This window comes from Dermacentor albipictus, unplaced genomic scaffold (assembly GCF_038994185.2).
Source record: "Dermacentor albipictus isolate Rhodes 1998 colony unplaced genomic scaffold, USDA_Dalb.pri_finalv2 scaffold_20, whole genome shotgun sequence".
In the NCBI taxonomy this organism is placed as follows: Eukaryota; Metazoa; Arthropoda; class Arachnida; order Ixodida; family Ixodidae; genus Dermacentor; species Dermacentor albipictus.
Window position 1 is genome coordinate 1,149,302 of NW_027225574.1, and position 12,605 is coordinate 1,161,906.

General features: G+C 46.8%; 1 protein-coding gene across 2 annotated transcripts in view; it reads left to right on the top strand.

Moving 5' to 3' along the window:
* Positions 1-12,605, top strand: part of LOC139052217 (uncharacterized) — a 122,411-nt gene that overhangs the window by 64,844 nt on the left and 44,962 nt on the right. For both annotated transcript variants that reach the window (XM_070529314.1, XM_070529313.1), the window contains exon 3: positions 7,004-7,137. In XM_070529314.1, the coding sequence (XP_070385415.1) occupies positions 7,004-7,137 (134 nt within the window). The remainder of the gene's footprint in view (positions 1-7,003; positions 7,138-12,605) is intronic.

Here is a 12,605-nt window from a genome sequence, read left to right on the forward strand (position 1 = left end):
CTGTTCCTCCGTGGGCAATCTTCCCGTGCACCCGGTAAGACTGCCAATAGCTTCGGCGATTTTACAGATCGCAACGCGCACCTACTGTTCACGGCGAAGTGCTGAAGAAACAACTTGTCCGGTGCTGCTTCTGCGAGTGCGCCGAGTTCCTCCACTCTGCGTGACTGCGAGCGTCACGAACATTACATTGTGTGGGCAAAAGGTAGACATCCTATATAGCTACGAAGCGACGAGGTGGTACCGACGATGGATCTCGCTACCAACACAGTGAAGGAGACTTCGACAAACTGCAGATAAGTATATTTCTACTGTTTCATATTTAGCATAATAAGAGTGCACGGATTAAGTCACTTTCGTAGTAACGAACTGAATGTCCAGCAGTTTAAAGAAGGCAGTGAGAACCAATGAGTGTTCGTGCTTTTACGTGCAAGTGGGCCCGCGAAAATATGGAATAGATGAAGGTAACCTCCACTAACTTGGTAAGGCAACAGAAATTCATGAGTGACATTAAGCTAGAAAATTTATGGAAGAGTATCTTTATCCAAGTGAAATATCAATAGCAAGTACTGATATAAAGCAGGAAACTTATACAAAAATTTCATGGGTTGAACAGCACATGGAAGGCATTACCGAATCGTGATCGCCACGTTACCGATATCCTTGAAAAAAGTCTAGAATCATTGCATTCCACCGGTTATGCAATATGGGACATAAACCTGGAGGTTAACAAAGAAACTTGAGATGTCAAGGACTGTGTAGAAAGCGAAGTAACAAAAATTGTTGCAGATAGCATTAAGGCAGGAAGACAGTGGCGTAGTAAACCGTGGCAACTGATATGCTAGTTGAGATTAAAAAAGAAAGGAATCGGCAGGCAGGCCATGCACGTATTCGATCACTTGTTGCCAATTCATATCAGGTGATTACATAAGCATTACAGAATGAATGTCAAGGAGAGAGAACTACAGCCAAGGATGGTAGAAAATTGCGTAATGGGACAAGAATATGATGTTTGTAGGCATAGGATGCAATCAGCTCGTATAAGACGGGATTGTAGGGTGAGGCATTTGTTTTGCAGCGAACAAAAATAGGTTTGTGGTGCTGACAGTAGAGACTCGTGAAGGTGCAGGGCCACCTCAGCTGCTGGCACACTAATCAACATGACAATTGGCTCTGAAAAAGAAAACCCCAGTTTTGAAAAATAAAGCAATGTTGTCCCAACGCATTGTTTTACTATGCATACTACACTAGAGGCTTCCACATTTAAGGGCACTTGGTACTAATAGTGCAACGAGCATTTTTCTTTGTAAATAATGGTTTGTACGTGGCTGATTCATTCCAATACACTTTTTTGCAGCAAAACATTCTGCTGCTGGAGCCACTCAACCGCCTGGTGGCAGTAGGCGAGCGCCAGGCACGTGCTCTTGAGAGTGTGGCAAAGGTCCAGAGGGCTGCTCCGCAACAGTAGTATCGGTGCCCTCACTGCTCTCCTGTCGAGCCCACAGAAGGCACCTTATAAAGGAGCTTTCAGTTTAATATTTTGTTTATTATTCAGGAACATGAATAAAATTATTGCAGTAAACATTGTGCTGTGCATATTAGGAGACTTATAACATGCACTTTGTGTCCCTTCAAAATAGGCAAAAACGTAAGACAACCTGTGCCACTCTTGGACCATGTAAATAAAAAATACACTAATGCAGCATACACGTCATCATGCTGTTTGTTCTTTCTATGTGCAAGAATACAGTGCGTGTTCATTAGCCACAAGATGAACGGTGTGTGTAATTCACAATGAAGAAAGGAAACAGCAGGAGCTTAATAATGCTATCACCTATAGACTGTGCATATGACTGCAACACTCCCCAATTCAAATGTGCCATGCATTTACAAATTACATGCATGTTCGATACCACATATTCTTTAACATTGTCTTATAATTGCATGTACCATATTTCACACATCTTAAGCCCTTGCATAGCACACTTCTGATGTATCCATTTCATAGGCCAAATAATTGTACACTTTGTCCTTTTGTGTTGTATGAAAAGCAGCATCCTTTACAGTCGGATAAAACTTCAGAAGACAGGAGAGGCCCCACCCAGATGACCAAAGCGCAGCAGCCGATTGCCTACACGTCTAAAGAAATAGTCCCTCTCCAACGAGCAATATTAGTCTGTCTGGCGGCACGATATCAGTCTCGAGTGCGTGCCCATTGGTGCAGGCTTGTGTTCACCTGCCTTAAAGTGCAGATTCCGCAGCCTCCTAAAGTTGTATCCGACTATAGAAACACGTAATGCCTTGCACCAGTTGCATAGGCTTCTGCAATTTGATAGCACACAATGATCAGGAGCAGAAATCTATAAAGGCATCCAAGCAAAGCTGGCTGGCCACACTTCCATTATGAGGGGCTCAAAAAGGTCTCGCCAAATATTCCCATGACGTCCTTGAAAAAGAGGTGGTGTTTGGCACTTCTTTAGAATCAAAAACAGATTACACTGAATGTTGTGTAGCACGTCAAAACAAACTGAGCTTGGTTATTTGCACAGCATGTAATGGGAGGTCGAGCTTCACATAGGAAACAAACTGCTCTGTCCAGTACAATTTTGAGGCCGGTATGGCACCTATTATGGCACCGGTATGGCACCTATTATGTCAACAGTATCTATATACAAATTACACTTTTCACAGGCCATTGATTTCACCATTATTTTTGTGTGATGGTTCTTTCAATCAGCGCTTGTATTACATGAGCAGGTGGATTTGAAAGCAAAGCTTTGTTTGCAAACCTTCCGACTTCTATAAGTGTGTGGCAAGGCACTGGCATGTTGTCGAATAGCTCACACTTCCTCGGTCCTGCACCAAAGAAGCCCAATGCTCTATTTTAAGTTGGATCGCACAACAATTCAACGGCACACAAAGGAGTGTAACACACACAGCAAAGCATTCTGCTGTGTGTATTTCTCTTTGTCCCCGTCGAATTGTTGTGCAATTAAACTTCAAGCTTCTATACCAATACACCGTCTTCAACCTCACCAATGCTCTAGTTATTAGGCCACAATGGTGCACATCTTTGAAATTTCCCAACACAAATTAGTTCTCCAAAAAATCACAAATGTTAAATTTTGCAGCACAGCTGTATGTATGAACGTGCCATATTCTTTACCACTAAACTCACAGGAATCAAAGAGGCAAGCATTAACGAGCCTTGCTGCCGCCGTTACCATTATCATCATGACACCAATGGAAAGACAGTGCCACGTTTCAGTAAAGGGAGTGCTGGAGGGAAAGGTGTGACAGCGAGGGCTTACAATAAAAATAACAGTTACGAGACATGTTCAATGCCAACATATGCTGCATGTCGCTCAGCCTACTTTGGCAATGCGGCAAGTGTTTACTCGTTTGGGCATATCACGTTTTGTGTAGTTATTGCTCTAAAGCTGTACAAATGGTCTATTTGCTCTGCAAGTTTTATTTTTATCATGGTAGGTTAAAGACCCACTTTTCATTGGCATCTGCACCACATTTCTCCCGATATGTAATAATGCCTTGGTGGTTCATGACATCTTCACGTACAGAGAGTTCTGCAGAGTATCGGATGTGCATTGTTCTAATGCTTAAGAATTAGAGCCCCATTATGAGACGAAAATATACAATTTATCCATCCAAAATAACGCCGCCCCCCCCCCCCACCAAAAAAAAAGAAGATGCACTGAACCTCTGGCACATGCATCGACAGTGAACAGAGCAAACAATCTGAAGTATTTTCTTTATGCAAGCCAACACACTAAGATTCTCAATGCATTTTCATTTCGCCACAAATGCATAGGCACAACCGGCTTGGCGCAACATCCACATCTCGCGCTGCAACAAATTGTGCAATGCCTCGCTGTTTCATAGTGCGGCCGACAGATTACGCATGACCAAAATTCAGCATTGTGCATACTTAGCAACTTCACCAATGAAGAACCCCAAGTTCTTTATGAGATTAGGATTCATAGGTTACTTCACACAATTAGTGATATCCATTTATCTATTTATACTTAACCCCTTTCCCAAGAAAGTGAGCCATTTGGAAGGCACCCTGACAGATAAATAGAACAATCGACAAAAAGTGATCAACCAGCGAAAAAGTCTGTTAATCACAGTAACGCTGACATTGAAGGCGCCTTGATTCCTACGTACGTTCCTTCGACACACCCGACTACGTTCGTAATGTTGCCACGAAGTGGGAAGCATTCTTTTATATATGCCCGCTCCGCCGCAGTATTCTGGAAAGCTAGCCACCGCTTACGCACTGCCGCATCGATAAGCGCGTCAGACACATCTCTGACACAGTGGCTAACAGTAGTTTGATGGCGTCCGATGTAACGCTCGGCGCCGACGCTTCCCTGAAAACTCCCAGTCCCGTAGAAACGGAGGGCACAGATGACTTGCTCTAAGACGGTGAGCGAATGAAGCCCGCCACGCTGTCACCGCAGACGAGAGTCTTCGCCTCGCTCGTCACACAGCCAGCACACTGATGTCTTCGACAGGCGAAAATGACGCTGAAACTCCCCGCCGGTCATGCAGGTGAACGGGTCCGGACGGTCATACTGACGCTTGCTGCCGCTGGATGCAATGCCGCTGCCGCTGCTGCTGCCGCCGCCATGTTCCCGAGTTGAACTCGGAGGGGGTTTCGCGATGTACGAGTTTAGCACGAGTTCGCCTGTCAATCAAAACCAGAGGTCACGCCCCGCGCGAGGCATGTAACTATTGCGCGCGCACCCACTACAGTTGGGCCACGCCCAACTTATCTGCCGGCAACAGCGACGCGGTGTCGAGCTGAGAGGCATCAACAATCTTGACCGCCGACATAAAACACGCACAACGCACTGTCATCGGTGATGTACTGAGCACCACTATCGAAAACAAAGCGTTGACTGTCGCTGGCACACATCTTCTCGGGCTGAGATGGCCGCACAACACGGTTTCATTGCCTGCATTGCGGCGCGTAGCGCACAGTAAATAATTATCGGCACGTCACTGTAGGTGCTTGCAAGGCGTCGAGGGGGACGACGATGCTGAGGAGGGCTTATTGCAGCAGTCGTTTCAGATAGCTGCTCTGTCATCGGTGATGAAACGGAGCCACAACGTCGTAAACACGATCAGCGTCCGAGAATCGCTCGCTCTTCTAGGCCCAGTGCAATGACATTTCTTCATCACAAGCACTGCGCACTCAACAGTTCCAACACATCTCTCCGTTCGAAATCTGATTTCATAACTGCACACAAGAGTCCTCACCTGCCAAAATGCGAGTGCTGCGGTGTCGTTACGATATCCATCTGCGATCGCTGCTGGCTCCAGCAGAGGTAATCCGCAAGCACCTTCGACTGCACAACACACTCATATACTGCGTACGTGCGCTCAGAGGCGCCTTCACTGGGCAAGCGATGACAAGCGATGAATTCTGTCGCTGGGGAAGCACGCACGTTTCGCAATGTATCGCAAAGGCTTCGCGCACAAAGATAAACTGGTACATTTTCACTGAACTGCGACACTACGCACTCTAAAATAACATACCGCCATTTTACAGCGACAGCTGTTGTGTCGCTTTTAGTTGGTAAAGCGGGGGCCTTAATAGCCTAGTGAAGCGCCTGCGATGAACAGGCGTACCGCGGCGCTGCGTTTCTATTCCCCTAATAGAGAAAGAGTGGCCATGACCCTCCATGGATCATGACCGACTTTATTGAGAATAGCACTGCAGCGCCCCTAGGCGACTTATCACCGTATGAACGCCCTCGTGCGTGCGACCCGCTTCAATGTACCGCTTCTAAGCTTTCGCCTCCCTGTCGCCACTCACGGCAAGATGTGCAAAATTTAATAATTTGCTCGATCTCCGTTTATCATCACAAATTTCTAGCATTGAAAACGAAAAACAGATACCTAAAGAAATAAAAATGTGCGTTATTTTATTTGTCGCATTTTAACGTATTCGTTTGAGTGAAAGTGTAGGTGCAAGAATGCGCCGCATGTACCCCGTTCGCATTCGATGGAGGATAGATAGATAGCGCCCGAAAGATGAGGCACGCCCTTGACGCGCCCGGGAAAGGCGTGGCAAACGGCTCACGGCAAGTGTGCTGACAGACAGCGGGGCAGTCACGGTATCGCTAAGTTGCGATAATCCGTTGATAACAATACGCGGCGCTGGCGCGTTTCGTTGTGCAGCCTTCTGCGCTTGAAACGTGGAAGCAGCGTGCCGCGCAGGGTGCGCTCATGTTGTCATACGCGACTTTCTGTCTACATATTTTTTGCCTGCACCTTCGGCCCGTTGCGCGCTATCTCCGTTCACTGACTGCCGTCGAGCAAACTCGGGCAAAACTCGGGTGAACGAGAAACTCGGGGCATCCTGCATAGCACCCCAGGACGAATTTTTCTTCAACCATGAGGCTTTTCTTTCGAGGAACCCGTACGGGTTTCCTTTGTGCTAATTGCTACAAACGGGTGGATGTCTGATTTTCCCTTTATTCATTGGTGTAATGTTCTAACATGTTACTGTTGCATTTATTGCTTTGCCTGTTCGGCGAAACTGATTTTTTTTTAACACTGCAATCTAATATGAGTGCATGTAATTTCAACCTATTTGAGATATGTTCAAGTGACAAAGATTTTTAAAACCATTTCTCAATATTCAAAAAAGTTCAGTTTGCTAAATGGTATGCTTTAGGAATTGCTTGCGATGGTGCGCCTTATTTCATGGTTTTGTTGTCAAACGAGTCGTGGGAAGTAATAGCACACTGTGGGTTATTTACTCTGGCAGTCTTTTTGAAACGTTTGTTGCAGCCCGCCTATTTTTAATAGTTACTGTTTGCTTAAGAGACGAGCAGTAGTTCGCATCACTCCTGATATGAACCTTCCTACATACATAATTCATAATAGTAATATTAATTAAGAAAAACGCCATGCTTCATTGATGCTGAAAAAAGTCGGTGTGCCGCCAACTTTAACGATGCAAGTGTCCTTGCAGTGAATTGACCGAGACCTCCAACTGCTATGCCGGCTTGACTCGCTGTTCACAAACAATGAGAGCAAACTTCACCCGCAGAGAGAACGGCTACCGAGCATTGCGTGCCCTGGTGTGCGATACACCGACATTGCAAGGTGAGACCAAGCTTTATTCAAAGATAGTTTAGGTAGTGGTAGCCATTTCCGCGGCCGTGAAGTTGGGTGCGGAGTAGTTTTTCTTATTCATTGCTGTGCGCCGCCGCCTGCCCGGGCAGATAACTTACGAGATTTGAAATCACTGCTTCGCAGCCTTGGTGGTCACCGTTATTTTTCACTGGTACTGACTTCAGTAACTCATACTCATCCGTTTTCATCAGCGACGTAGGCCATCGTCCGTCGTCAATAGAAATGCAAACGCAATGGGCGTAATACAGTTTCCACGTCATCACCATTGGTAAAATAAGAAAATATATCCTCTCCCTATAAAAGATGGGTCGTGGAATGCACGTAGGTCTTTTCTGCACGATTTTTGAACCTGTGTGGGCAATCCTACGTAGTTTCGGCCTGCTGCACCCTGCACCAATAGCAACTTAGCGTGCAGTACGAGAAGCATTCAAAATGACTGAGTGATTATATTGCTCGTGAACCTTGCATTAGTCATACTATAGTCGGATACAACTTTAGTAAAAAGGGGAGGCCCCGCCCAGATGACCGAAGCGCGACAGCCGATTGCCTCCGCGACTAAAATAGTCCCGCTCGAAACATCGTGCTCCTGAAACGCATAATTCTCGGTATAAATAAAGGCTTTTGCATTTTGATGACTGGTTTATTAGAGCTCTCATGTGCTACCGCACATGCCGGATAGCGGCAGAAAAATAACCCCGTGCCTTTTACAACGCTGCCCGTCGTCTGCTCTTTAGCTTCATTGCAAGTGACAAAAGTAGAAAGAGCAGCTCTGCAACGCTTTTGCGCTTGTTCACTTGTACACGGCGTATCTACTACTCGTTTCTCAAGCTTAAAATGAATCAGTTGCTATTAAAAAAGTAATTATATAAAACAATGCATTTATGGCAACCATTACAAACCTGGGGCGAGAATACGGTCGAGGCAGGAAGGTGCAAAAATGCTTCATTCATCGTTTTAAATAAATACTCTAGGTTTTAAATAGCATAAAAATTATATTTTTTGTTGTGTTTTCACAGCACACATTCTACAGCTTGCGCGTGCTGTGAGAACTGGTGGATAGCAATCAATCGACGGTGCCACACAACGCTCGAACACCGTCGCTAGACGCTCGGCTATCTCACTGCTGACAATAGAGAGGTTTAGCTTGTCCGGTATTCCGGTAAAACGCAGGCGGACGGGGCATTGGGGAAGCAACACGATTATGCCAGTGCCGAAAATTTACACCAGCAGCGAAGAAGAATACGCTCGGTTAATGCAATATTAACTGTTTCTGTCTGTTTGAACCCTGCGCCACCAGGTGGCTGCACCATGCAGACCTCTCTGAGGTCCCTCTATAATTTTGGGACTTTAGACCTCTCGACCGCTCACGTTTACGCCTCCGCCACAACGCCTCAACGCCCCGGGCGTCCGCCTGCGCTTTACCGGAATACCGGAGAAGCTAAACCTCTCTGTTGATAGTTTACGCTAAGTGGACGGCGACAAATCTTTGCGTTGAAGGCTTCTTCTACAAATAGTTTGTTGCGCGCACTTTTCTGATTTCTCCTGAGAATGGTTTTGCTCCATCACCTCGCCCCGTCCGACAAAAAACGCAGCGACACAGTATACGAACACACCCGCCGCTATCGTAGGCACCAGACTTTGGAAAACTTTCTCGCCGTAACTTCACTCGGGAGTGAAATAAAACAACATGGAACAAGCATGCAGGATGTGTGTTCGCAGCGGTCGCAGCGGGATCCTGTTTACAGGCAAAGCGTAGCGCAGCGCCAGCGATGCTCGCTGCAATGTTCTTTCACCGGATCACGGCTCAGAATAAATGCACTCGGCACAAATGGCGCATCGTAAGCTCGCAGTAATATTTCCGGCATTATAGACCATCACAAGCAGTTCTGGAATTCAGGCATCACGAGGAGGAGGAGGAGGAATAAACTTTATTTGTGCACAGCAGATTTGAGACCTAGGCCTCTACCTAAATGACGGCCTCGAGCCCTTGGGCCCTGGCGGCATCTTCGGCCTGCTGGATTGCCTTGCGTTGGTCTTCCGGTGCACAGCTGAGCAACGCGGTCTCCCACTGCTCTCTGGTTTTAATTATTTTATTCTGTATGGGTGTACGAGGACAAGCCCATACCATGTGTTGTAGGTCCGCCCTTTCTTCACAGAATCTACATCTATCCGTGTAAAGGTCCGGGTAGTAGTGGTGGTAGGCCACCGGGTTCGGATATGTGTCGGTTTGTAAGAGGCGCCATGCCGTCGCTTGCCGTCTATTTAACGAGGAGTGTGCCCGGAGGAAATGGGCCCTTCCCAATTTATAGTGTTTGGTGATCTCGTTAAAGCTGGTCATCCGGTCTCTCTCCGTTCCCAGTATTTGTTGCGTGTCACCTGCTGGGCCTGTCAGTTCTCGAGCCAGGTTGTGCGCTATTTCGTTCCCGGGAAGGGAGGAGTGTGCGGGTGCCCATATAATGTGAATGTCGCGATCTTCACGAAAGTTGTTTAAAATTCTGAGTGCTTCCGGCGAGATTCTTCCTTTTGCATAGTTCTTGACTGCTGTCTTGCAGTCGCTTACGATGTTGGCTTCCGTGGAGGCTATTGCCAGTGCTAAGGCAGCTTCCTCCGCCACCTCTGCCTTCCATGTTTTCACCGTCCCACTAACTCTGCAGTCACCCTCTAGAATCGTAGCAACTATCGACATACTCTGTCCATTTGCGTACTCCGCCGCGTCCACATAGACCACGTCCCTGGCATAACGGAACCTTTTGTGGAGAGCTCTCGCTCGTGCGTTTCTTCGATCTTGGTGAAACTCCGGGTGCATGTTTCTGGGAAGTGGGGGTATTGATAGATGTTCCCTTATTTTTCTTGGGATGTCCCTCCGCACTCCGTGCTGTGCTTCGTAGGTTATTCCGATGTCATCTAAGATGTGTCTCCCCGTCAATCTCTGCGTAAGCCTTTCATACTGCGCTACTCTCTGTGCCTCAATAAGTTCGTCTAATGTATTGTGCACGCCGAGCGCCAAGAATTTCTCGTTTGACGTATTTGCCGGAAGTCCCAAGGCTTGCTTATAGGCCCTTCTAATAATGCAGTCTATCTTGGCTTTCTCCGCAGCGTAGAGCTTGAGGTAAGGAACCACATATACAATACGACTGATTACGAATGTTTCTATTAATCGGATGAGATTGTGCTCTTTCATGCCATAGTGCCTGTTGGATATCCGCTTTATTAGTCTGATGGTTTGTTGAACACTATTGTCAAGTAGTCTAATGGTTTCTCCGTTATGGCCGTTTTCGGATATGCGGAGTCCCAGTATTCTCAGGCTCTCCACTATCGGTATTGTGGTGCCTTCTACTGTGACCACAATGCCCGGCCTTTCCCTAATGCTTTTTCGACCGCGGCATGTGGGCCTATAGAGCAGAAGTTCTGATTTTTGCGAGGAGCATCTCAGTCCCTTGTCTTTGATGTAGTCTTCTACCGTGTTTACTGCGGTTTGAAGGATCTCTTCCACATGCCCATCGCTTCCACCCGCCACCCAAAGGGTGATGTCGTCCGCGTAGAGGCTGTGTCCGAGTCCTTCTATCTTTTCGAGTCTCGCAGGAAGACCAATCATTGCCACGTTGAATAGAAAGGGAGATAGGACGGAGCCCTGAGGGGTACCCCTACTACCTAGCTTGAGTGCGTCCGATTTGGATTCTCCAATTGAAATCTTTGCGGTACGATCTGTCAAGAAGTCTTTGATGTACGCGTATGTTTTACGTCCTACATCCAGTTTTTGGAGATTTTGTAGTATGGCCTTGTGCGTGACGGTGTCAAAGGCCTTAGTTAGATCGAGACCTAGTATGGCCTTAGTGTCTAGACTTTTCTCACCCGCATCTATGATCTGATGTTTTAGTTTGAGCATAATATCCTGCGTCGATAACTTTGGTCGAAATCCAACCATGGTATGTGGGTAAAGTCCTCCATCATCCATGTATCTCGTGAGACGTGTGAGAACCACATGTTCCATGAGTTTACCGACGCAGGATGTCAGGGATATGGGCCTTAAGTTCGTCAGTTGTGGTTTCTTTCCAGTCTTTGGTATAAAAATAATTTGGGCTGATTTCCATTGACTTGGAATGCTGCCTTGCTCCCAGCAGTTATTCATGTAGTCCGTGAGAGCTCGGATGGATACATCGTCAAGGTTTCTAAGTGTTTTGTTACTTATCCCATCAGGTCCTGGTGCAGATTTCGAGTTGAGCCTGGTCAGTTCATATCTGACTTCTGCCTCCGTAATAGGGGTATCAAGATCTGGATTCTCGTTATCTAGGTAATCCGGAAGTACTTCTCTATCCGCATCTCCAACGTACATCTTTTGGAGTTCTCGGAAGAGCTCTTCTTCTGTGCCGTTGTAGCTGTGTATAACCTTCTGTAGATTGTGTCTTTGTATGGTTTTTGTACTTCCGGGGTCCAAGAGGCATCGGAGAATGTTCCAGGTCTTGGACATTCCTATCTGCCTTTCCATCAAGTCGCACGTGGCTTCCCACTTCTGTTGGGTTAACCTATTTGCATATATCTCGATTTCCTTGTTTAATTCCACAATTCTCTTCCTTAATTTCCGATTATGTTTTTGCTTTTTCCATCTTTTCAGCATGCTACCTTTCGCTTCCCACATGTGCAATAATCTGCTATCCATCTCCTCTATACCTGCCTCCTCTGGAACAGTTTTGGTAGCTCGTTTAATGTTTTTTTGCAGTTTCTCTGCCCATTTCTCTATGTCCGTTATAGTGTCTTCCGCATCATCTTGTCGGATTTTGCGGAAAGAGTCCCATTCTACTAGCTTCAGTTCTCTCCCCCTCTTTTTCCTTGGGCCTGCTTGTACCGTTGTGACGACGATGTAGTGGTCACTACCTAAGCTTTCCTGCATGTTTGTCCATTGAGAAATGGCTACATTCTTCGTAAATGTGAGATCTGGTGTCGTGTCGTTGGTTACGCTGTTTCCTATTCTGGTTGGTGCCTGAGGGTCAGTTACGAGCGTTAGGCCTTCGTGCTGAGCGTCTGCCCACAGGCTTCGGCCCTTAATGTTCTCTATGCTGTATCCCCAAGCCGCGTGTGGCGCGTTAAAATCGCCGACCACGACTAGTGCCTGCTTGTGCGCTACGCTCAACACTTTGCGGAAGAGTGGGCCGAATTTGGGCTTGTGCCGGGGTGGACTATATATGTTCACAATAAATAGACTTCCCTCTTCTTTACGGGAGGGGATTATTTCAATCAGGACGTGGTCTATGCCGCGCACACCGGTATCGTGCTCGACAGCCGAGAGGTTTCTGTGTATGAGCGTCGTGACGGTTGCCTTCTCGCCGGAAGCACTATACGATTTATACCCCGATAATTTTGCGATCCCCCCGGTTTCCTGCAGGGCGATGACATCTGGCCCCTCCTTAGTTGTTATGAACTGCTGCAGGTTTCCTCGCTTG